The sequence below is a fragment of the Hippocampus zosterae genome, chromosome 18 (assembly GCF_025434085.1).
Source record: "Hippocampus zosterae strain Florida chromosome 18, ASM2543408v3, whole genome shotgun sequence".
NCBI classification, from domain to species: domain Eukaryota; kingdom Metazoa; phylum Chordata; class Actinopteri; order Syngnathiformes; family Syngnathidae; genus Hippocampus; species Hippocampus zosterae.
This window is the reverse complement of record NC_067468.1, coordinates 12,174,245-12,199,736: the sequence shown is the minus strand read 5'-3', so window position 1 is coordinate 12,199,736 and position 25,492 is coordinate 12,174,245. Positions and strand designations below refer to the sequence as shown.

The 25,492-nt window shown below is 46.2% G+C and overlaps 2 protein-coding genes and 1 long non-coding RNA gene across 10 annotated transcripts; 2 read left to right on the top strand and 1 right to left on the bottom strand.

Moving 5' to 3' along the window:
- Positions 1–468: 468 nt before the first annotated feature.
- On the bottom strand, positions 469–24,970 carry s100z (S100 calcium binding protein Z). Of its 8 annotated transcripts, none has more exons than XM_052051730.1 (7): positions 24,158–24,970; positions 23,699–23,879; positions 22,152–22,204; positions 2,346–2,505; positions 2,145–2,272; positions 1,923–2,063; positions 469–734 (listed from the first exon to the last, which is right to left on the bottom strand). In XM_052051730.1, the coding sequence occupies exons 4-7, from the start codon at positions 2,371–2,373 to the stop codon at positions 576–578; spliced, it is 456 nt and encodes a 151-aa protein (XP_051907690.1). In that variant the 5' UTR covers positions 2,374–2,505; positions 22,152–22,204; positions 23,699–23,879; positions 24,158–24,970; the 3' UTR covers positions 469–575. The 8 variants fall into 8 exon arrangements, with proteins under 8 accessions (XP_051907690.1, XP_051907691.1, XP_051907697.1 ...); XM_052051731.1 differs by having other exon boundaries at positions 23,699–23,874; XM_052051737.1 differs by lacking the exon at positions 24,158–24,970 and having other exon boundaries at positions 1,923–2,067; positions 23,699–23,976.
- LOC127591536 (uncharacterized) lies at positions 13,021–18,221 on the top strand. Its single transcript, XR_007959879.1, has 4 exons — positions 13,021–13,719; positions 15,464–15,586; positions 17,636–17,686; positions 17,798–18,221. It is a non-coding gene; the product is annotated as an uncharacterized LOC127591536 (long non-coding RNA).
- On the top strand, positions 22,593–23,468 carry LOC127591475 (cholesterol 25-hydroxylase-like protein 2). The gene has a single exon (XM_052051694.1). It carries the CDS (start codon positions 22,593–22,595, stop codon positions 23,466–23,468), a length of 876 nt encoding a protein of 291 aa, XP_051907654.1.
- Positions 24,971–25,492: the final 522 nt, after the last annotated feature.

Here is a 25,492-nt window from a genome sequence, read left to right as displayed (position 1 = left end):
CCTACGTAATTTATTTTGCTGGAAAATGTCATCGCCAATCAAGCGATGACAAGGTGGGAAATGGGAATATTTTATTTTATTCTGGATTTTACGCCTTGCCGGAAGTGTCGGATTCAGTGCCTGAGGCGGGAAAGTGTGTCGGAAGTGAGGGTCCGACGCGACTGGACGCAGGTGCTCCGTGCGTCACGCTTTCTAGGAGGAGGGTCGCTTCAGCTTGTCTAAAATGGCCGCTAGGATGTGCGGGGTGTGAGTTTTGCATCAGCTCAAAGTGTGGAAACACAGATGTGCTTTCACACACAATAAAATAAGATTGCTCGTGTGCGTGTGTGCGTGCGTGTGTGTGATGATGTCTGGGATGTCATGGTGAAGGTGGAATTTGTTAGGGGATAAAGGCGTGTGGATTTAAAACATTTTTTTTCTAGCTTTGCTGGTCACTAAAATAAAACAAAATGATACTCCACCAGGACATGCTTTAAAATAAAAGGGAAATCATCACATTTATTGACAACAATGCAAATCAACATTCAGTTTTTTTTAAATGACAAAGCTATACATTGTGGTTTAAAAGGGAACATCTATTTGGTGGTCTTCTTATTCTGTTCTTGGAAAAAGTCGTTGCAGGCAACGGTGAGCGCAGCCACCAGCACAACAAACTCATTGAAGTCCACCTCGTTGTCTTTGTTGGAGTCCAGGTCACTCATGATCTTCTCCACCAGCAGTGGGTCCTTCTGCGACTGAAAAAAAATAAATAAATACATAAATAAATTACACCATGCTCAAGAACTTGAAGATGTGTCATTTACAACGGTACCTTTTCATTTACAACTGCCAGCCAAGTGCAAAATTGCAACTCATCTTAACTTCATTTCACAATAAGCAGCACTCCCAGTTAAAGTTTCACTGTCACTGTTACTATTAAATGATACGTGTGTATTTAAAACAACCACAGAGCTTAGCGTTTCAGTCTCGTAGCTTAATGCTAACACTAAAAAGTATCTATGTTTTACTGCCATAACCCTTTAAGCAATGCACTGAACACTAATAGTGAAGCAACACATTTGGACAGACAATATAACAGTTCGCACAGTCATATATTCTTTACTCTCAAACAAGTGCTGTACTGATGAGCTGTGAGAGAAGTTGAGATGTGTAAAAAAAAGTTCAAAAGATTTTTTCTTTAATTTTCCAGAGTAAGATTTTTTGAATTCTATTTGAATTTTAAATAAGTATTTAACTAAATACAATAAATGTATTTAAATATATTAAAATATGTATTTTGAGTTGAAAATAAAGCTAAATTTAAATATGATCTACAATTTAAGACATTAGAATATTTTTTATTCAATAATAATACATTTTAGTTGAATACATTTTTACTGTTTTCAATTCATTCAAATTGAAAAAAAAAATACTAATCGCTCTAAGCTTTCACTGCTTTTATGATTTAAATGCAATGAAACAAGACTATCCCTGCACTCAGATGCGATTGCCCCCCACGGGGCTATGATGACATCATGGCAGCATCTATATTTGGAAGTGACGGGGGGCCCCGGTTGACGCCGATGACGCGCCAGCAGCTGAGGCCTTTGCTTCCATTCACATGCGGGATGATAACAAGAAACTAAAAAAATAAAATAAAATAAACATGTCTGTTTCCAGATGACCGTCTCAATCACCGAAAGTGCTATTTGGTATCACGTGGGCTCAGGGGGGGCTTTATCTTCAACAACTGGACAACCCCCGCTGTCTACTACATATCTCATTGGTGATGGACAAGGTCAAAAGATGCCTTCATCGTTTCCTGTATACAGTCGCTCTCTGAAACATGACCCGAAACCTCCCCGAAGCACAATATAATAAAGACGAGGTGACTCCGTGAATGAAGCGAAGAGAAAAAGCGCGACGACGGGTCAAAGGATTACCGTGAGGAAGTCCGTGAGCTCGGTGTGCAGCAGCTGCTTGAGCTCCCCCTTATTCAGCTTATACTTGTCTCCGTCATGGCCCGAGTAGTTGTAAAAGACGGCGATCAGCGCGTCCATGGCGCCCTCCAGCTGACTCGGCATCTTGCTGGCCCAAATAAGCAGAAGCTGAAGAAGACGAGTAGTCCTACCTGGGAGCGGAGGTGTTCAGGTGTGACGGCTGACTTGTTTGTCAGGAAGGGAACCACAAATGGGGGGAGTTGGCGTTGACAGCTGGAGGGGTCCGCCCGACGGGGTAATTAATTCCACAGGCGAGAGCATCCATGGCGACCATCTTCCTTTCCAGCCGCGTGCTTGGAAAACAAAACAATTGCTAATGTGACCTTGCCTCCACTTCCCCCCAAGGGTGCGAGAGAGCCTACACACCGCCTTCTCCATCTCGGTGTTCAATCATTCCATGCTCTCCCGTGTGATTGGGGGTTGATATTGCAATGATCGCAGGATGTGAGGTGAGTCACATAGGTGAGTCCCTGCTCTAAGTGACTTGGAGGATTTGAACCCTCTCAGAGAATCAAGGTTCCTCAGTCTGTATTAAACAGAATACCATGAGTGCTCTGGCGGGAATCACTGGAAAGACGACAGAATCTGATTTGTTAACAGACTCGCCGAGAAACACATTTGGATGTGGAGGTTTACTGATTTGAGTTTTAGGAATGAGCAGAAAAACTGAATCGGACGAGTCCAGTTCGCGGCCTCACTGGAAAACTCATTTAATGCACTTGTAAGGAAACACTGTTGATTCGGACACTTCGGTTTGCACAATAGCTTGAAAGAGAATAGACTCAGATCTCTCGATTCAATGACTTTGTTTGTTTTCTGGCTCTGAAGCCAGGTTTATTTTTTAACCACGGTGATTTTCATCCTTTTCTAATTTTCCTGACTTAACAGCCGCCAACCAGAATAGCAGCCAGCCCCTAAAGAGGAGCCCCGCAGGACATTTTTTTTCTTCCACTCGCAGCCGCAGCAGGTTTCCATTTGTTAGACTTGACGAAACTCTTGCAGCAGCAGGAGGCGAGCATCATTAAATGATTGTTATTGTCATGTCGCTGAGATAAATTGAAATAGCGGGACAACAGATAAGCAGTTTATTTACGGGCTGCTTGACGGACTGTACTCTGTGGCATCCGCGAGGTAGTTGCAAAGATAACACAACATCCTCAAGTTGACTTTGTCCCTCAAGAGAGTATGCGAGTGCGGTATATAATGTGTGACAGGCATTAAAGTATGATCATGTTTATAGTCTATGGTATATTGCAGACTATGTGAATAAACATATTGACATGTATTCATACACACACACACCAACTGTGCATATGGATGGATGGATGGATGGATGGATGGACAGATTCAGACACCACTGTGTTGAGTTCTACTGCTCTCTACAGGCCCTTTGGAGACAACACAAGCCACCGGCCATTTAACCATCCATCCATCCATCTTCCGAACCGCTTGATCCTCACTAGGGCCGCGGGGGGTGCTGGAGCCGATCCCAGCTGTCTCCGGGCAGTAGGCGGGGGACACCCTGAATCGGTTGCCAGCCAATCGCAGGGCACACAGAAACGAACACCCATTCACGCTCACACTCACACCTAGGGACAACTTAGAGTGTTCAATCAGCCTGCCACGCATGTTTTTGGAATGTGGGAGGAAACCGGAGCACCCGGAGAAAACCCACGCAGACCCGGGGAGAACATGCAAGCTCCACACAGGGAGGCCGGAGCTGGAATCGAACCTGGTACCTCAGCACTGTGAAGCCAACGTGCTAACCACTGGACTACCGGGCCGCCCCCATTTAACCTCAAATTTAAAATAATCTACTCATCCATCCATCCATCCATTTTCTAATCGACTTATCCTCACAAGGCTTACGGGCGTGCTGGAGCAGTAGGCGGGGCACACCCTGAACTGGTTACCGGCAACAGAACATGCAAATTACGCACAGAAAGGACGGAGCCGGAATCGAACCCCGCACCTCTGCACTGTGAGGGGGGCGTGCTAACCAGTCGTCCACAATGCCACCCGTTTAAATGAATATTTTCCATAAATAATTGAAATTAAAAGAAAAGTGTGTTTGAAAATTGTGCCTCCTCCCCCCCCAAAAAAAATCACCCAGCCGTTTCCTTGGCAACCACAATGCAGAGTAAGGGAAGGAAGTAACGACAAGGACAATTACGTCAGACACTAAGGAAATGACACACAGCACGAATTATGACACCTCATTAATCATGCAAAAAATGAATAAATCATGCTAAATTTTCGCAATATAAGAAGACAAAAAAAATCACAATGGACGTACAATGGGAGGAAGTGTGATTGACTTCCCTTTTGAAAGCCTCAAATGAGCATTTTTGTGGTGTGTGTGTGTGGGTGTGTGTGTGTTTGTATGGCTATACTTGTGAGGACCACTGTGATTATAAGACCAACGTAGTGAGGACCTTTTTGACAAGTGAGGACATTTAGGCCAGTCCTCACAAGTTTTTCATTCTAAAGGCCTCTAGAGGGTTTATATAGGCATCTCTCAAAGTTTCAGAGAGGTCCTCACAAATATACCAAAAATGATTTTTTGTGTGTATTTTCATTTAAATTCAATACACACACTTTTTACTCACTACCGCCACCTATTGATTTCTGAAATATTTTTGTTCCAACAAAACTGAAACTATAGAAAACAGTCTCATGGGCTTATTAGAAAGTAAAACAATGATGTATTTTTTATTATATCTAATATTTGTCTAAGTTTAACTTTTTTAACAAACATCTTGTTATGAAATAGAACTTGTTATGCAAACCCAAATCTGGAATATGGCCTCAGACCCACCCGAAATTACACCTTAAATCAAACCACTAAATAAAAAACCTAAAATAATTTAGTGAAGTACACACTTATTCCATTTGCGACATATTGAGGTTTTAGTTGTCATTTCATAGCTCCACATTTGTAATTTGAAGTGCACATTTCTAACATTAAGCAAAGCTCTCTGTGAGTATTTTTACTGAGTAATGTTTTATATTCTATTGTATACTACTGATGGAACTATTATTTACTATTATATTTAGGGCATCAGTCTCATCTTTTCCATAAGGACACAAGGACAGAGGTGGCAGAATAAATGTGCACTCAATTGTATTAGTGTTACTTTTGAAAAATATGACATGTAAAAAAAAAAGAGTCCTTGAATAAGAGTAAATATGTACGTAGTGGGGCAGCCCGGTAGTCCAGTGGTTAGCACGTCGGCTTCACAGTGCAGAGGTACCGGGTTCGATTCCAGCTCCAGCCTCCCTGTGTGGAGGTTGCATGTTCTCCCGGGCGTGGGTTTTCTCCGGGTGCTCCGGTTCCCTCCCACATTCCAAAAACATGCGTAGCAGGCTGATTGAACAGTCTAAATTGTCCCTAGGTGTGAGTGTGAGTGCGAATGGTTGAACGTTTCTGTGTGCCCTGCGATTGGCTGGCAACCGATTCAGGGTGCCCCCCGCCTACTGCCCGAAGACAGCTGGGATAGGCTCCAGCACCCCCGCGACCCTAGTGAGGATCAAGCGGCTCGAAAGATGAATGAATGAATGAATGTACGTAGTGAAAGAATCACAAGTACTGAGTAATTGGTGAGGAACTTCTTATTTATATTTTCAAACTACCACATTAAATAGAAATAGGAAAGTGCAATTAAATTAACAAAGTTAAAACTGTAAGTATATTTACGCCCTCAGGCATGTCGGAGTTCTCATTGTAACATACATCCAGTCATTTTCCGATCCGTTTTATCCTCACAAGGGTCACGGGGGGTGCTGGAGCCTATCCCAGCCGTCTTCGGTCAGTAGGCAGGGGACACCCTGAACCGGTTGCCAGCCAATCGCAGGGCACACACAGACAAACAACAATCCGCGCTCACACTCACCACCGAGGGACAATTTGGATTGTTCAATTAGCCTGCCATGCATGTTTTTGGAATGTGGGATCTGGAGAGAACCCACACAGACCTGGGGAGAACATGCAAACTTCACACAGGGTGGCCGGAGCTGAAATTGAACCTGGTACCTCTGCACTGTGAGGTCAACACGCGGACCACTAGTTCACCAGGCCGCTCCCCAGAAAATCCATCCATCATCTACCGCTTATCCGGGGCCGGGTCGCGGGGGCAACAGCTTTAGCAGGGAAGCCCAGACTTCTCTCTCCCTAGCTACTTCTTCCAGCTCTCTCCGGGGGATCCCGAGTCGTTCCCAGGCAAGCTGGGTGACATAGTCTCTCCAGCGTGTCCTGGGTCTTCCTCTGGGTCTCCTCCCGGTGGGACATGACCGGAACACCTCACCGGTGAGGCGCTCAAGAGGCATCCGAATCAGATGCCCAAGCCACCTCATCTGGCTCCTCTCGATGTGGAGGAGAAGCGGCTCGACTCTGAACCCCTCCCGGATGACTGAGCTTCTCACCTTATCTCTAAGGGAGAGCCCGGACACCCTCCGGAGAAAACTCATTTCGGCCGCTTGTAACCGGGATCTCGTTCTTTCGGTCACGACCCATAGCTCGTGACCATAGGTGAGGGTTGGGACGTAGATCGACCGGTAAATTGAGAGCTTCGCCCTTTGGCTCAGCTCCTTCTTCACCACGACAGACCGATACAACGTCCGCATCACAGCAGACGCTGCACCGATCCGCCTGTCGATCTCCCGCTCCCTCCGACCCCCACTCATGAACAAGACCCCAAGATACTTGAACTCCTCCACTTGGGGTAAGATCTCTTCCCCGACCCGGAGGGGGCACTCCACCCTTTTCCGACTGAGGACCATGGTTTCAGATTTGGAGGTGCTGATTCTCATCCCAACCGCTTCACACTCGGCTGCGAAACGCTCCAGTGAGAGTTGGAGAGCCCCGTTTGAAGGAGCCAACAGCACCACATCATCTGCAAAAAGCAGGGATGCAATACTGAGGCCCCCAAAACGGACCCCCTCAACGCTTCGGCTGCGCCTAGAAATTCTGTCCATAAAGGTTATGAACAGAATCAGCGACAAACGGCAGCCTTGGCGGAGTCCTACCCCCACTGGAAACGATTCCGACTTACTGCTGGCAATGCGAACCAAACTCTGACATCGGTGGTATAGTGACCGAACAGCCCGTATCAGGGGGTTCGGTACCCCATACCCACGAAGCACCCCCCACAGAACTCCCCGAGGGACACGGTCAAACGCCTTCTCCAAGTCCACAAAACACATGTAGACTGGTTGGGCGAATTCCCACATACCCTCAAGGACCCTGCTACGGGTGTAGAGCTGGTCCACTGTTCCACGGCCGGGACGAAAACCACACTGCTCCTCCTCAATTGGCGGCTCGACTTCCTGACGGACCCTCCTCTCCAGCACCCCTGAATAGGCCTTACCAGGGAGGCTGAGGAGTGTGATCCCTCTGTAGTTGGAACACACCCTCCGGTCCCCCTTTTTAAAAAGAGGGACTACCACCCCGGTCTGCCAATCCAGAGGCACTCTCCCTGTTGACCACGCGATGTTGCAGAGGCGTGTCAACCAGGACAGCCCCACAACATCCAGAGCCTTGAGGAACTCCGGGCGGATCTCATCCACCCCTGGGGCCCTACCACCGAGGAGCTTTTTAACCACATCAGTGACTTCAACCACAGAGATAGGAGAGCCCACCTCAGAGTCCCCAGGCTCTGCTTCCTCCAAGGAAGGCGTGTTGGTGGAGTTGAGGAGGTCTTCGAAGTACTCTGCCCACCGGTTCACAACGTCCCGAGTCGAAGTCAGCAGCGCCCCATCCCCGCTGTACACAGTGTTAGTGGTGCACTGCTTCCCCCTCCTGAGACGTCGGATGGTTGACCAGAATTTCCTCGAAGCCGTCCGGAAGTCGGCTTCCATGGCCTCGCCGAACTCTTCCCACGCTCGGGTTTTTGCCTCGGCGACCACCGAAGCCGCGGTCCGCTTGGCCAGTCGATACCCGTCAGCTGCCTCTGGGGTCCCACAGGCCATAAAGGCTCGATAGGACTCCTTCTTCAGCTTGACGGCATCCCTTACTGCTGGTGTCCACCAGCGAGTACGGGGGTTGCCGCCACGACAGGCACCAACCACCTTACGGCCACAACTCAGATTGGCCGCCTCAACAATAGAGGCACGGAACATGGGACTCGGACTCAATGTCCCCCGTCTCCCCCGGAACATGGGAAAAGCTCTGTCGGAGGTGGGAGTTGAAACTCCTTCTGACAGGGGATTCCGCCAGACGCTCCCAACAAACCCTCACTATACGTTTGGGTCTGCCAGGACGGACCGGCATCTTCCCCCACCATCGGAGCCTACTCACCACCAGGTGGTGATCAGTTGACAGCTCCGCCCCACTCTTCACCCGAGTGTCCAGAACATGCGGCCGCAAATCCGATGATACAACTACAAAGTCGATCATCGAACTGCGGCCTAGGGTGTCCTGGTGCCAAGTGCACATATGGACACCCTTATGCTTTAACAAGGTGTTCGTTATGGACAATCCGTGACGAGCACAGAAGTCCAATAACAAAACACCACTCGGGTTCTGATCGGGGGGGCCGTTCCTCCCAATCACGCCCCTCCAGGTATCACTGTCATTCCCCACGTGAGCATTGAAGTCCCCCAGCAGAACAAGGGAGTCCCCAGCAGGAGTACTCTCCAGCACACCCTCCAAGGACTCCAAAAAGGTTGGGTATGCTGAGCTGCTGTTTGGTGCATATGCACAAACAACAGTCAGGACCCGTCCACCCACCCGAAGGCGGAGGGAGGCAACCCTCTCGTCTACCGGTGTGAACCCCAATGTACAGGCACTGAGCCGGGGGGCAATGAGGTTGCCCACACCTGCTCTGCGCCTCTCACCGTGAGCAACTCCAGAGTGGAAGAGAGTCCAACCCCTCTCGAGAGAACTGGCACCAGAACCCAGGCTGTGTGTGGAGGCAAGTCCGACTATATCCAGTCGGAAATTCTCTGCCTCACACACCAGCTTGGGCTCCTTCCCTGCCAGAGAGGTGACATTCCATGTCCCAAGAGCTAGCTTCTGCAGCCGAGGATCGGACCGCCAGGGTCCCCGCCTTTGGCTGCCGCCCAGCTCACATTGCACCCGACCCATTTGGCCCCTCTCATGGGTGGTGAGCCCATGGGAAGGGGGACCCACGTTGCCTCTTCGGGCTGTGCCCGGCCGGGCCCCATAGGTGTAGGCCCGGCCACCAGGCGCCTGCCAACGAGCCCCACCTCCAGGCCTGGCTACAGAAGGGGGCCCCGGTGACCCGCGTCCGGGCAAGGGAAACCTAGATCCATTTATTGTATTCATCATTGGGGTCTTTGAGCCGTGCTTTGTCTGGCCCCTCACCTAGAACCTGTTTGCCATGGGTGACCCTGCCAGGGGCATAAAGCCCCAGACAACTTAGCTTCTAGGATCATTGGGACACACAAACCCCTCCACCACGGTAAGGTGACGACTCACGGAGGGCCCCAGAAAATCCAATTCATTTTATTCCGCTTTGGACATTGAAACTGGAAAATATGACTTGCATTCAATAAGTAAAGAATTCCAATTCCAAGAAACCAAGAAACGATTAAATTCCATATTAGAGTTTGGAATTATGTTGCTTTAAAAACAATTGTAAATTTTTAAGTCAGTTTAAATATACTGTGTGTGCGGTTGTGTTTGTGAACATATATATAATTTTATTTGCTGTAATTATTTTAGGAGTATGTGACATTGGTGATCCTCGTTACTCAAATACTGTATGTAGATGTTGCTCAAAATTTATCACGCTCTCCTTCACATCAGACCTCAAAGTTCACAAAGGCTGTGGGAACTTTGATAATTGACTTAATCATTGGCCATGAAGGGGAGCGGCTGTTACCTGCTCCAAAACGAAGTTTTTGCAGCACCCCTCCCCCCAGACATGAGTTTGTTTACATTTCATTTAGCAGAGCTGCGCAGAAGCCAGCCACAACGCTTTGCAAGAAAAAAATGAGTTAGGTACTGTATTGCAGAAGTGTCCCCAGCATATCCAATTTATTTCATTCAGCTTTGGACATTGAAACTGGAAAATATGACTTGCATTCAATAAGTAAATAATTGTTTCATCTAAATTCCATATTAGAGTTTGGAATTATGTTGCTTTAAAAACAATTGTAAAATTGTAAGTCAGTTTAAATATACTGTGTGTGCGCGGAGTATGTGACATTGGTGAGCCTAGTTACTCCAATACAGTATGTAGATGTTGCTCAAAATTTATCATGCTCGCCTTCACAGCAGACCTCAAAGTTCAAAAAGGCTGTGGCAATTTTGATAATTGACTTGGTCATTGGCCATGAAGAGGAGCGGCTGTTAACCTGCTCCAAAACGAAGTTTTTGCAGCACCCCTCCCCCCAGACATGAGTTTGTTTACATTTCAATTAGCAGAGCTGCGCAGAAGCCAGCCACAACGCTTTGCAAGAAAAAATGAGTTAGGTACTGTATTGCAGAAGTGTCCCCAGCATATCCAATTTGTTTCATTCTGCTTTGGACATTTCAACTGGATCATTATGATTTGCATCCAATAAGTAACAACAGTAAGTATTCTTTAGTAAGAAATCATATTTGCGTTGCTCAATCAGTCTTGATAACAGAATTTCCTTATGTGGGACATGACTACGGTACACGTCCTTTATGAACATGCAAGTGTGTTAACAAAATACATGTGTAAGAACACAAGCAGTAAAATGCAAAAATATATGCCCCAACAACACAAATAACACAAAACCGGCAGTATACAGTACAGGTATATGAACAAAATACATTATAACAAGAGTAGTCACAAAATGAGAGCTCTTTGCTCCAAAATGAGACCTATAACAGCTGGTGGCTTTTCTTTCCAATCACTCACTATCTCGAACTTGACCTCCCCTCGATCACCACCCAAGACAGCGTTGCTCAGCTGATGTTGTGCAACAAATGTCTGAAGGCATCCACGGGACCCTTCAAAGTCCTCCATGCCCATAGCGCGATGGAACTCGCCTTCTCTCTGATTAGCGCTCCAGTTAGCGCAAATTGTTTTCAAATCTCTAAATGACCTTTTCAAATCTCTAAATTACCTCGTGCCACCTTACCTCGCTGACCTCATCTGATCTGCGGACCAGACATTATTAGAAGGACCAAGAACTAAACTGAGGCTCAGAGGGGATGGAGCCTTTTCTGTTGCTGGTCCCTCTCTCTGGAATGACCTCCCACTGAACATTCGGCAAGCCTCCTCGCTGCCCATCTTCAAAACGCGCCTCAAAATTCACTTGTATTCTTTGGCATTTGACTCACCATGACTTAGATTTGTTCTTGGTTTTGCTGTTCGGTGCTTTCTACCGTATTTATTACAGACTGCGTTACTGTTTGTTGTATATGTTAAATTGCTCCATGTAAAGCACTTTGTATGCAGCGATGGCTGTTTGAAAGTGCTCTATAAATAATGTTGAGTTGAGTTAGCATGATAGCAGGTCAAGCATTCCAGGAAACGTTCATTTACTCTACAGTCCGTCGAGCCACAAGCAACTTGCTTTGAGCATCTAATCGGATGCATTCCATGTTCTCTTCCACAGTCATTACCATTCCTTTGTTTGGATGCAACGATCGACAGGACGTAAATGTAAATGAATGGAATAGAAAGTCGTTCACGATTCCAGTAAACTCATGCTAATAGAGAGATTCTGCTGTTTTTGTGCCAAAGAGAGTAAAAAGTGGTGCAGACAGTTATTCCGCGGTATCGAACGGGACTTGCTTGAGTTTGCTCTAATTCGAGCTTCCGTATGGCTTCCAGGTTCCATTTATCGGAACGTTCGTCCGTTGTTATGAATCGATCACTAATGTAATATCCATCCATCCATATTCCACCGCTTATCCAAGGTCGGGTCACAGGGGCAGCAGCTTTAGCAGGAAAGCCCAGACTTCCCTCTCCCCAGCCACTTCTCCTAGCTCTTCCCGGGGATTCTGAAACGTTCCCAGGCCAGCTGAGTGACACAGTCTCTCCAGCGTGTCTTGGGTTGTCCCCGGGGCCTCCTGCCGGTGGGACATGCCCGGAACACCTTTAAAACTCATTTCGGCCGCTTGTATCTGGGATCTCATTCTTTCGGTCACGACTCATTGCTCATGACAGTAGATGAGGGTTGGAACGTAGATCAACCGGTAAATTGAGAGCTTCGCCCTTTGGCTCTTCTTCACCACGACTGACCGATACAAAGCGCGCAGAGCAAGCAGCAGCCGCTTCACCGCTGCGCCTGTCGATCTCTCATTCCCTCCTGCCCTCACTTGCAAACAAGACCCCAAAATACTTAAAGTCCTCCACTTGGGACAAGATCTCCTCCCCGACCCGGAGAGAGAACTCCACCCTTTTCCGACTGATTTTCATCCCAACCGCTTCATACTCAGCTGCGAAACGCTCAAGTGAGAGTTGAAGGGCCCTGCTTGAAAGAGCCAACAGTCCCACATCATCTGCAATAAGCAGAGATGTAATACTGAGGCCACCAAAATGGACCCCCATCAACAGTTACACTGCGCCTAGAAATTGCCAATGTCCGTAAAGTTTATGAACAGAATCGATGACAAAGGGCAGCCTTGGCGGAGTCCAACCCTCACTGGAAACGATTCTGACTTACTGCCGGTAATGTGAACCAAATTCTGACATCTGTGGTGGAGGGACCAAAGTGCCCGCATCAGGGGATTCGGTACCTCATACTCCTGAAGCAATCATATAATGTAATATCGTACTCAAATGTGTAATGCATAGATTTTTATTCTGGGTGAGGGAATTTTCGTTTGACAGAAGTCCATAGATGGCAATACTTACTGTAATTATGTTTCATTGAACAATTATAATATTTAAGTCTGGTTTAAAAAATATGAACAGGTATATACATTTGTGTTATTACAGTTGCTGAAACATATAGATGTTGCTTGAAATTTATCATGCTCCCCTCAAAACAGACCGCAGAGTAAAATAAAAGTTAAAGGCTGAGCAATTTTAGTTTATCGTTGGCCATGAAGGGGGGAGGGGCTGTTCCCAGCTCCAAACCCTTGCAGTTGCACTGTTTGAACCTAGTTTATTCAGATCCCCTCCCCCACACTAGTTTGAGCACGTGATCAATTAGGAGCGCGGTTCATACAGCAGCAACAAAGCTTTGCAAGAAGAGTTGAGTGTTGCAGTCGTGTCCCCAGAAAATCTAATTCGTTTTATTCTGCTTTGGACATCGAAACTGTATAATACGAATTGCATCCAATAAGTAAATAATAATGATGTTTCATCACAATTCCATATTAGCATTTGGGAATAATGTTGCTTTCAGAACAATTACAATATTTTAAGTCGTTTTTAAAATATGTGTGTGTGTGTATATACTGTATATATATACAGTATGTATACACACACACATGTATATATGCTGTGCTCATTTTAGGAGTACATGACATTGGTGTAAACAAGATTTCATAAAATATGTTGATATTGCTTGACATTTACTATGCCCCACTTCAAAACGGACCTCAGAGGAAAAGTGAAGGAGTTTTGGTTATGAAGGGGCGGGGCTGTTTTCACACCCCAAAACGTCACAGTTACGTTGCAGGAAACGAGTTTCTACAGCTACCCTCCCCCACATCACACTCGCTGACCATCAATTAGGAAACGCGCGCTTTGCTACCTGCACAAAAGGAAGGCGTTGAGAAGAGTGAGCGTACGAGTCAGCATCATCGAGAAAACCCCAGAAAGTGACAAATACTTCAGAATTAAAGCAGGTAAGACACTCAAGTTTTGAATATTTTCTTACAAGTTAGTTATTCTAAGTAATTCGGGCAGGCTCAAAGGTTCGTGTTATATCAGCATTAGAGTGAAACCAACTATATGAATAACTCTACTATGCTGTACCTAAGGAGTTGTCACCAAGATAGAAAGTTTCCTCTCAAACAATAAACTTTCAATAGGCCGTCAGACACACAATACAGCGCCACAGAATAGGCCGTTGGTGTGGTAAAATCAAGTTTTAACACCACCCCCACCCCCCCCCCCCCCGCCGTCGTCTCGCCGTCGTCGTCGTCGCCATTTTAGTTGAGCAGAAAATTAGTTGCAAATGACCCAGCGTCTTTCGCCGCCGCCGCCATCTTAGTTGAGCAGAGAATTAGTTGCAAATGGAACCAGTGTCTTTCCATATACAGAAAGTAACTGCAAAAAGACGATCTAAAATACCAAGCAATTTACAGATAACGAAGTGGGTTGAACGAAATATTATACTGTGAACCATTATCAACACAAAAGTTAAAATAAAATAATAAATAAATAAAAAATAATAATAAAGGTTAAATGTGTGGATCACCAAAACCTATGCATTTTGGGCTGAAACCCCCCCCCCCCCCACTTATATGAGGAGAGATGCATATTTTCTATGTTTGTTAAGCTTTCTACTATTTTATGGAGACATTTTGATGATTTTTTTTTGTGGCAACATACATTGTCACTGTCATCAACCTTTGCGATTTGTAACCACACTCGCTCATCGTTTATTGATCCCAAATATCCTTATTGGCAAAGCCGAATTAGTGGTGATTGAAACTTTGACTTTTCAAACGTCAAACCAGTTATTGGCCCAGGCTTATAAAAACACACTAGTGATGCATTCTCAGCATGAATCTTAACCTTATCATACTCATATCAACTTAGTGATTAGACGTTAATCGGCAAATTGGTGGATGAATGTTGATGTAATTCAAGGAGAAAAAAAATGCTCTGGCGTGCAGAGATTTAGTGAATATGCGTTCATTTTAGTCGCCACATACTAAGAGAAATTTCCTCTTCTGGGAATATAATAGGATGAACGTGGAAGGAATTCAAACAAATTTGATTAAAAAGTACACATGATGCGTTCAAAGAATTAATGTAAATATTGTAATTATATACAGAAATTGCATCTTAATAGGTGTATGAAAAGATTGACCTGGATACAGCTCACGTGGAAAATTGTTCTCTCCGCACTCTGTGTCGGCCATCATTGTTATTGGATTGCCAAATACTTGGAAATAAGCCTCTCTTTGTGACGCAGATGATTCGCCAAATGTGTAGTGGCAACTAGTACAGTATTAAATTTACATTTATTAAGTTTTTAATTTTCTGAAATATCGATTGCTGGTATTGGCAGCCTCCACGATAACCTTAAAATAATGCCGGTATCAGCCTGATACCATTATTTGGTTTCGGCACTTACCTATCTTTGCCAAGCACTGGAAATGAGTGATATAGACATTTTTAAAAATTATAATAAGTCGACTTTTAATTGATTACCCGGTCAGTTTCAAATGCTTTATTTGCCCATATTAAACAAAATGAGTTATTTCTATAAGGTATTTCTGTTTTGCCATGTTTATGTGTTCGATTAATATTTTATCCCACAGAACTATCTTGTCATGTAAGCCTGAATTATCAGTACTATTCTCTAACATCATGAATTGCAATGGTATTTTCTGATCTTTTTTTTTTTTTTAATAACAGATGGACAATCCCACTGAAGATGGTGATTATTCTGACTCAAGTCTTTTTGGATCAGATGAGGAATACAAACCAACTAAGACATCCTCTGAGTCGAGTGATGACGAGGAGATATTCCATCCAAAGGTAGAAAAATGGTTCTCTTATGATACATCCAGTGAAGACTCTACAAGTCATCAGACATATGAAGCAGAGGAGCACAGTCATGTCTGCAATTCGTAAAGAAGGTAACCCATTAACCTATGTAAAAACAAAATATGAGCAAAGAAGATCCTTCTTTAACCATAAAAGCATTTACAAAAAGGGAAGGCAAACGAGTTTGGCACAGAAGTCATTATTGCTTCTACTGTGGCCAATCAAATTTAAAGATGGCAAGGCAATTGGAAAGGAAACATAAGGAATCACAAAATAAATTCTGTGGGGGGGTTTGTGAACACATAACAAAGGAACAAACTACACAATCAACTCTGAGACGGTCCAGTCTCCTACAAAAGGAAAGATGACAGAAGTACAAACGAGCACGAAAGCAACACATTCTACCCGTATGTAATCAACTCTTTTCACGCGTAGCAAGTCTACTCCTGTAGCATTCACACGTCCCATTTTATATCGGTGCTGCCCCGCATACTAGCATTTACTCCAGAGTAAATGTTTAAACCACCTCCTGAGCAGGGTTACATTTGCTCCGTTTTAAGCTGTTTTCAGGGGCTACACTGGTGTAACTTTGTACGTGGCAACGCTCGACATGGGGGCAGTCGGCTTTTGGGGTGGGGGGGGGGGCAGAACGGATGAATGGACATGTCAAGAGTTTTAATTTCTCCATATTTTGTTCCGGTCAGTTGTCACGCAGTATGAGGAACATATATAAATTATATTTAATCCTTGTGTATTTTTAGCCGTTATAAATCAAATGTTTCTTGGGGGAAATAATGCGGCGTAAATTCACTCTAGCACCTAAAGCACTATGAAATGACATACAACAAAAATTTCTACTGTACAATATTACACGATCGATTACAGCATTGTTTTGGGTATTTTTGTATTTAGATTCATGTTCTTACCATTTCATTTATCAAATGCATTGCCCACACTGGACAATGTAATCTATCAATATAAAAGTTGTTTTTCGAAACCCCTGCTATTCGCGTTCAATAGAGACCAGGCTCGTTCACTGGCTGCCACTGGAATGCACTTGAAGGGGGAAGATAATTTATGGATGATGGTTATTTTGAATCAGGAATCAGTATTTTATTTCTGCCAAATATTTGCATTGGTCTAACAAAATTTAATTATGTCGGTTGGTTCACACTGACTAGCATGAAATCATACAAGATGTTCTTGTAACATACCTTTCAAATGTTATATGTTGCCCAGTAAATCTTCTCTATTCTTAATGGAAGCACGAACTTGTATTTAATACATAATACAATGATTTGCATGTCATGTTCAACCTCTATTTAATTGGCTACACTACTATGTTGGAATTGATGGCTGCAACACGTTCCAAACAAGCTGGGACAAGGTGGTTTTGGATGCAGTGCTCTCTGATAGGTCGAAGGTCATGGCCTTTGAATGTTATCTGTTTTTGGCCTTGCCGCTTACATGCACTGATTGGTCCAGATTCTTTGAACCTTTTGATATTATGGACCAAAGATGACGTAATCCCTCAATTCCTTGCAATTATACGTTGTGAAACTCTGTCCTTCAACGATTCAACTTGTGGTGACCCTCACCCAATCTTTGCTTGTGAATTCAGGATAGCTACTTTTTGACCCAATCATGGCACCCACCCATTCACAGTTAGCCTGTTCACCGGTGGGATGTGACAAACAGGGGTTTGATGAGCATTTCTCAACATTACTTCTTTTGCTAGCTGTTCCATCTTTTATAGAACGCATTACAGCCATTAAATTCTAAGTTAAATATTATTGGAAAAAATTAAATGTACCAATTTGAACATTGAATGTTGTCTTGTCTTTGTAATGCTTCACTTAAATATAGGTTGGACATGATTTGCAAATCATTGTATTCTGTTTTGATTGATGAGCATAATGTCCCAATTTCACTGGAATTGGGTTACTAAATGAATGCCTTGATAGCATATTTTTGTTCAACACTGATTTAGTAAAATGTGTCACTTTGTTCTCCTTTTCATGTGGTGGTATCGACCTTTAGCCCCAAAAAGGGAAAAGCATCTCTCCAAAAGAGGGAAGACTGAATTGGATGGTAAGCTTTGGATGAGGAACTATATCTCTTTTTTCATTATTTAACCAGTTAAAATGCATGCAACGTATTTGACAATGAGTGTCAAATCAGGGACGTCCCATTTCTTTGCAGATTCGAGTCCAGGCGGGGACCCTGGCGGTCCGATCCTTGGCTGCAGAAGCTAGCTCTTGGGACATGGAATGTCACCTCTCTGGCAGGGAAGGAGCCCGAGCTGGTGTGTGAGGCAGAGAATTTCCGACTGGATATAGTCGGACTTGCCTCCACACACAGCCTGGGTTCTGGTACCAGTTCTCTCGAGAGGGGTTGGACTCTCTTCCACTCTGGAGTTGCTCACGGTGAGAGGCGCAGAGCAGGTGTGGGCATACTCATTGCCCCCCGCCTCAGTGCCTGTACATTGGGGTTCACACCGGTAGACGAGAGGGTTGCCTCCCTCCGCCTTCGGGTGGGTGGACGGGTCCTGACTGTTGTTTGTGCATATGCACCAAACAGCAGCTCAGCATACCCACCCTTTTTGGAGTCCTTGGAGGGTGTGCTGGAGAGCATTCCTGCTGGGGACTCCATTGTTCTGCTGGGGGACTTCAATGCTCACGTGGGCAATGACAGTGAGACCTGGAGGGGCGTGATTGGGAGGAACGGCCCCCCCGATCAGAACCCGAGTGGTGTTTTGTTATTGGACTTCTGTGCTCGTCACGGATTGTCCATAACGAACACCTTGTTCAAACATAAGGGTGTCCATATGTGCACTTGGCACCAGGACACCCTAGGCCGAAGTTCGATGATCGACTTTGCAGTTGTATCATCGGATTTGCGGCCGCATGTTCTGGACACTCGGGTGAAGAGAGGGGCGGAGCTGTCAACTGATCACCACCTGGTGGTGAGTAGGCTCCGATGGTGGGGGAAGATGCCGGTCCGTCCTGGCAGACCCAAACGTATAGTGAGGGTTTGTTGGGAGCGTCTGGCGGAATCCCCTGTCAGAAGGAGTTTCAACTCCCACCTCCGACAGAGCTTTTCCCATGTTCCGGGGGAGACGGGGGACATTGAGTCCGAGTGGACCATGATCCGTGCCTCTATTGTTGAGGCGGCCAATCTGAGTTGTGGCCGTAAGGTGGTTGGTGCCTGTCGTGGCGGCAATCCCCGTACTCGCTGGTGGACACCAGCAGTTAGGGATGCCGTCAAGCTGAAGAAGGAGTCCTATCGAGCCTTTATGGCCTGTGGGACCCCAGAGGCAGCTGACGGGTATCGACTGGCCAAGCGGACCGCGGCTTCGGTGGTCGCCGAGGCAAAAACCCGAGCGTGGGAAGAGTTCGGTGAGGCCATGGAAGCGGACTTCCGGACGGCTTCGAGGAAATTCTGGTCCACCATCCGACGTCTCAGGAGGGGGAAGCAGTGCACCACTAACACTGTGTACAGTGGGGATTGGGCGCTGCTGACTTCGACTCGGGACGTTGTGAACCGGTGGGCAGAGTACTTCGAAGACCTCCTCAACTCCACCAACACGCCTTCCTTGGAGGAAGGAGAGCCTGGGGACTCTGAGGTGGGCTCTCCTATCTCTGTGGTTGAAGTCACCGATGTGGTTAAAAAGCTCCTCGGTGGCAAGGCCCCAGGGGTGGATGAGATCCGCCCGGAGTTCCTCAAGGCTCTGGATGTTGTGGGGCTGTCCTGGTTGACACGCCTCTGCAACATCGCGTGGTCAACAGGGAGAGTGCCTCTGGATTGGCAGACCGGGGTGGTAGTCCCTCTTTTTAAAAAGGGGGACCGGAGGGTGTGTTCCAACTACAGAGGGATCACACTCCTCAGCCTCCCTGGTAAGGTCTATTCAGGGGTGCTGGAGAGGAGGGTCCGTCAGGAAGTCGAGCCTCCAATTGAGGAGGAGCAGTGTGGTTTTCGTCCCGGCCGTGGAACAGTGGACCAGCTCTACACCCTTAGCAGGGTCCTTGAGGGTATGTGGGAATTCGCCCAACCAGTCTACATGTGTTTTGTGGACTTGGAGAAGGCGTTTGACCGTGTCCCTCGGGGAGTTCTGTGGGGGGTGCTTCGTGGGTATGGGGTACCGAACCCCCTGATACGGGCTGTTCGGTCACTATACCACCGATGTCAGAGTTTGGTTCGCATTGCCGGCAGTAAGTCGGAATCGTTTCCAGTGGGGGTAGGACTCCGCCAAGGCTGCCCTTTGTCGCCGATTCTGTTCATAACCTTTATGGACAGAATTTCTAGGCGCAGCCGAAGCGTTGAGGGGGTCAGTTTTGGGGGCCTCAGTATTACATCCCTGCTTTTTGCAGATGATGTGGTGCTGTTGGCTCCTTCAAACGGGGCTCTCCAACTCTCACTGGAGCGTTTCGCAGCCGAGTGTGAAGCGGTTGGGATGTAAAAATCAGCACCTCCAAATCTGAAACAATGGTCCTCGGTCGGAAAAGGGTGGAGTGCCCCCTCAGGGTCGGGGAGGAGATCTTACCCCAAGTGGAGGAGTTCAAGTATCTTGGGGTCTTGTTCACGAGTGGGGGTAGGAGGGAGCGGGAGATCGACAGGCGGATCGGTGCAGCGTCTGCTGTGATGCGGACGTTGTATCGGTCTGTCGTGGTGAAGAAGGAGCTGAGCCAAAGGGCAAAGCTCTCAATTTACCGGTCGATCTACGTCCCAACCCTCACCTATGGTCACGAGCTATGGGTCGTGACCGAAAGAACGAGATCCCGGATACAAGCGGCTGAAATGAGTTTTCTCCGCAGGGTGTCCGGGCTCTCCCTTAGAGATAAGGTGAGAAGCTCAGTCATCCGGGAGGGGCTCAGAGTCGAGCCGCTTCTCCTCCACATCGAGAGGAGCCAGATGAGGTGGCTTGGGCATCTGATTCGGATGCCTCCTGAGCGCCTCCCCGGTGAGGTGTACCGGTCATGTCCCACCGGGAGGAGACCCAGGACACGCTGGAGAGACTGTCACCCAGCTTGCCTGGGAACGACTCAGGATCCCCCGGGGAGAGCTGGAAGAAGTAGCTAGGGAGAGGGAAGTCTGGGCTTCCCTGCTAAAGCTGTTGCCCCCGCGACCCGGCCCCGGATAAGCGGTAGATGATGGATGGATGGAAAAAAACTTGCACCCAAAGAGCAGGCAAAATCTAAATTGGAGAAAAAGACAAGTACTTTTATTTTTTTTACGTATAAAATCCACATTTTAAAGCTATCACAAGGTGGTCTTTGTGAGTATCATTAAATTGCAATTGTCATCATATTTAGGGTCTCCCAGAGCAAATTTGAGGAGACCATGGAATGAAGAAGAAAAGGCTGCTGTGGAAAAACACCTGGGGAGACTTATAAAAGGGTGTCAAGCAAGAACAATGCACTGACTGCAAAATGAAAGAGCCGCAGGCCTTGGCTCAAAGAACCTGTAAAGACGTAAAGAACTTCAAGAAAAGATCTGCTTCTCGAGTTCTTCATTTTTAAATTTAAATTTTCTTGCTGGAGTATTTTTTTTTCAATTCTTTTCTACTCTTCCTGAGCAGTGTTGTTAAAAATGTTCTACTTGAGGTGAGATTTAATGTTGACATGTACTTATAAAGTTTTACAATATATTTGATTTAGTTCCATAAATTAATTGGCCAAAGCATGGGTCACTTTTATTGTAGTAGTAACTGTACAGCAATCAATCGGTTCAAGTTGTGATTGATATATAATGTATAAATGAGGAACTCTGCTTATCTTAAGTTGAAACTATCAAATTATTCATAAAACAGACTACTCACACTTTTTAAAATTAAAATACAAAATGTCTGCTGTGTAATTGCAGGTTAATAAGAGAGGAAAAACTCTGAAGGCCATACCAAAAGTTGATTTGTATGCTTAACTGCAACAAAACCAAAAAAGATAAGATATTTTAACCAAAGTCACAACAGGAGTGAGGACTTTGAATGTGCCCATTCAGAGTCCTCACTCCTGCTATGATTTCAGTTTCAAGTCTACTTTTTATTGCTCTGTTTTTTAAAGAAGTTGAAGTGGGGAAAGTAGTTGGGGTGACATCTAGTGTACAAATCTAAGAGTAGTTCCTCTCTAAACCTTTCAGAAAGGGTGGTCCTCACTCCCTATCTGGAGTTACCCGGACCTCACAAATATAGTCTTACAGGAATGTGTGTGTGTGTGTGTGTGTGTGTGTGTGTGTGTGTCCTTGTGTGAGACATATTAACCCACTTCCACACTACAAGATACACGCTTGACGTTTGTTCATGCTCTGACCTTTTCTTTAGTACACTCGCTTCAAGTTTAGTAGCAATCGGACAAAAATCTTGAGGACAAGTGTGACCACTAGAAATGGCCCAAATGACATTCAAACAAGATATTTAAACCTCAATGGCAGACTTGCTTTGCTCCAGATTTGGCTTCAGGTGCTTTTTTTTTGTGTCCACCTATTACATTTCAAAATCTCTTGGACAAGTTTGTCTTTGAGGTAGCCACGGAAATGGCGAAAATGACCCTAAATGAGCTACCTTGATCCAAAATGGCTGACTTCCTGTGTCCTTTCAAGCAGGGCTTCTTGAGACTAGAAAAAAAAGACGGAATAGTAGATACATTAGATAAAAATAGATAGAAATGTGTATAGAATTTCAAATTGCAACAAGTTTGTCTTGCAAATGACCAAATTGACCATCAATTATATAATTTTGCTGTAATGAAAAAATAAAGCGACTGCTCGTTTTCGGGAGAGCAAACGGACGACTAAAAAATGAGAGCGTCTGCGGGTCCCGTGTGCTGGCTGCCATCCTTGTGCCCATGAAAAGGGGTCTTTACAGAGCGCCCTTTTTTTAAAGCGGAGATGGGGGGTGGGGGGTGGTTCGGGGTGCACGGTAGGTGGGGCTTGAATATACATAAAAGCTTTAGCCGGTCGGACCGTCCAAGTTGGCACAGCATCACCAGACGATTCGCCGTGAATGTTCTTTCCAGCCGAGGTGGTTTCATCCCGGATGTCAGGGGCGAGCAACGTGACTGCGGGCCCCCCCGGGTCCAGTTTGGTCCTCCAGCCAGCCTGGGACTACCTTCGCCAGAACCACCACAACCTCCTTAGGAGCCCGTTGTTCCCCGTGGCACTCTCTGTCTCCACTTACTTCCTCTTGGTTGGGGTCTACACGGCGCTGGACCTGCTGGCCCCCGCCTGGCCCAGCGTCAACCGCTACCGGCTGCATCCGGACAGACCCGTCACCTGGCCGGCCATTGGGACCACGCTGGGTGTCACCGCCTACAACCACATGCTCTACATCTTCCCTGCCGCTGTGGGCCAGTGGCTGTGGAGGCCACCCACCCCACTGCCTCCCCAGGCGCCCACCCTTTGGGAGTTCTCCCTGGGGATCCTGGGCTGCATGCTGGTCTTCGACTTTCAGTATTACCTCTGGCACCTGCTGCACCACCGCGTCCCCTGGCTTTACCGCACCTTCCACGCAGTGCACCATGAGTACCGGCGCCCATTTAGCCTGGTCACGCAGTACCTGTCGGGCTGGGAACTGGTCAGCGTGGGCTTCTGGGCCACAGTGGATCCGGTTCTGCTGCGGTGTCACTGCCTCACCACGTGGGGCTTCATGGTCGTCAACGTCTACGTGTCCACCGAGGACCACTGCGGCTATGACTTCCCGTGGTCCATGCACAACTTGGTGCCCTTCGGCCTCTGGGGGGGCGCCCCAAAGCATGACGCCCACCACCGGTGGCCCGCCACTAACTTTGCGCCTTTTTTCTCCCACTGGGACCAGCTGGGGGGCACCCACATGGTGCCGCCCACCAGCGGGCACGGCTCCGATGGTGATCCGAAGGACTAATGAATCACTTTTGTACCTGACCCAGAATGTTCCCTTTCCTGTCTGCTCTTCTATGTCGTTTCGATTTTATGACTTTCTGGTCAAATGTGACGTTGTAGACCGTGATGCAGCGTTTTCAACTACTCCACTACTCTTCTTTTGTTGTTGTTATTATGCCGATCTCTCAGGTCTGTTTCCATACACAGGGAACAAAATAAATAAAATACAATAAAACAAATAAGTGCACTTACTTTACCGCTGTGTCTTTTCAATGAGCGAATCTCAGCGGGGTGGCATGTTGTGTGTGATCTCGGCCACGCTCGCTCATTCTCTTTCCTCGCCGGCTCCCCGGTCGTGCATGAATGGTGGTCTTTTAGCAGCAGTCCCGGGTCGGGACGCACGGCTTGCAATACTAATGGCTCTGCGGCTGCGCTTGAAAGGAGTTTTCAATTTAAAGTGCAAGTGAGCTAAATATGTATGTTGCATATAAAAAGAATATAGATCCAAGTTTAAAAAAAAAATTGTGATATAAAACTTATTTTCCTACCATTGATGTGATCTACAACCTGTCAATGCAATTGAAAGAACAAAAAGAATTTTTTTTGTTGTTGTTGTTTTTTTTTTTACCGTACTTAATGATACAATAAAAATGTATCGCGCTAAGCTAGCGACTGCTAACTGATTGCTACAGTGGGAGAAATGGGACCTACCTGTAAGTAAGTCGCAATTGTGACATCACTGATTCAAACAAAGGCGCCGAAAGTTTTTATCAAGTTGCTTCGAGGCAATTTATATCCCGTTCCAAATTGTGTCACTCCGCCAGTTTTCAGCCGCACCTTAAAGAAGGAAGCTGAAATGCTGAAAAACACGTAAATGCTATATCTCCACAAATCAGTGCTTCATAATTCTGAGTCTGCAACTCTTCTGCATTTATCTTACATGTCATGCGTTGCGAAACAAACGTGCTTTAAAGCGCTTCGTGACAGCTGCAGCAGTTGCGTAAAATGCATTCTGTTGTATTGTAGAAACCTCTTGATTTCCCTTCATAGGGTTTTAAAAACAATAACAATTAAAGCAGCAAATGAAAGCAAGTTTGAATCCTGGCTTGGCCCTGCATTCCCGGTGCCGCTCTCTCTCCTTTGTGGCTCATCACAAGGGACGGCCAAAACCGGTTTGTCGTGGTTTGCGCTTTATGAGCGGTATGTCTGTTGTAAGAGGGTCATGTTTATTTTAGCAGCAAAAGACGCCTCGAGCGGACCCGTCACAGCCGCCCACCATTACACCCAAGAAGCTTTTAAAATCAGCAAAACAGGAAGTTAAAAAAAAAAGTAAAAACTCGCAGGAGAGGAACTACGTCCATACATCGACGCAGGTGGAAAAAGACAGTTGGCGTTTTCGAGAAGCTCGGGGCAATATAGGCGCTTGTTACGACACCAAAAAATATGCAACTGTATACGAGGAGAACCACATCCACATTTGCGTTAAACATCCAGTTCGGTACACACAGTACTTCAGCACTGTCAAGTCAAGTCAACAGTATTTATCGAGCACTTTCAAACAGCCATCGCTGCATACAAAGTGCTGTACATGGAGCGATTTAACATACACAATAAACAGTAAGACGACTCGGTAATAAAGGCGGTAGAAAGCACCAAGCAGTAAAATCAAGAACAAATCTAAGTCATGCTGAGTCGAACGCCAAAGAATACAAGTGAGTTTTGTCTGTCGTTCAAAGCTTTGTTATAGGGGGGCTGTTGTCAAGGGAAACAGGCAGCGCACAGACCCAAAATAGGGGTAGGAGCCTTTATGCAGGTAACCAAAACCCGCAGAACCACCTTGAGATTTAAATCGTAAAATGGATCACTTGTCTCATCCACTTCAACACATTTTTGCCACCTCTGCTCTTTCATAATTGGAGCAACTTCCTGCCTTTTTCTGCAAAATCACTCTCAAACAGCTCCTTTTGTTGCGAAGTAAAGCTCACGGTAACCTCTGCCCTAGAATATGCGGGATAGAAATACGACACCTCAAGATGACACTGCTCG

What these genes read in the sequence shown, in the direction of transcription:
- LOC127591475 (XM_052051694.1), top strand. Translation starts at nt 22,593, where the DNA reads ATGTTCTTTCCAGCCGAGGTGGTTTCATCCCGGATGTCAGGGGCGAGC.
- s100z (XM_052051730.1), bottom strand. Translation starts at nt 2,373, where the DNA reads ATGATTGAACACCGAGATGGAGAAGGCG. An exon ending in GTTCCCTTCCTGACAAACAA is followed by an intron (nt 2,064 to 2,144) that starts GTCAGCCGTCAC and finishes TGGGCCAGCAAG; the next exon opens with ATGCCGAGTCAGCTGGAGGG. An exon ending in AGCTCACGGACTTCCTCACG is followed by an intron (nt 735 to 1,922) that starts GTAATCCTTTGA and finishes ATTTTTTTTCAG; the next exon opens with TCGCAGAAGGACCCACTGCT.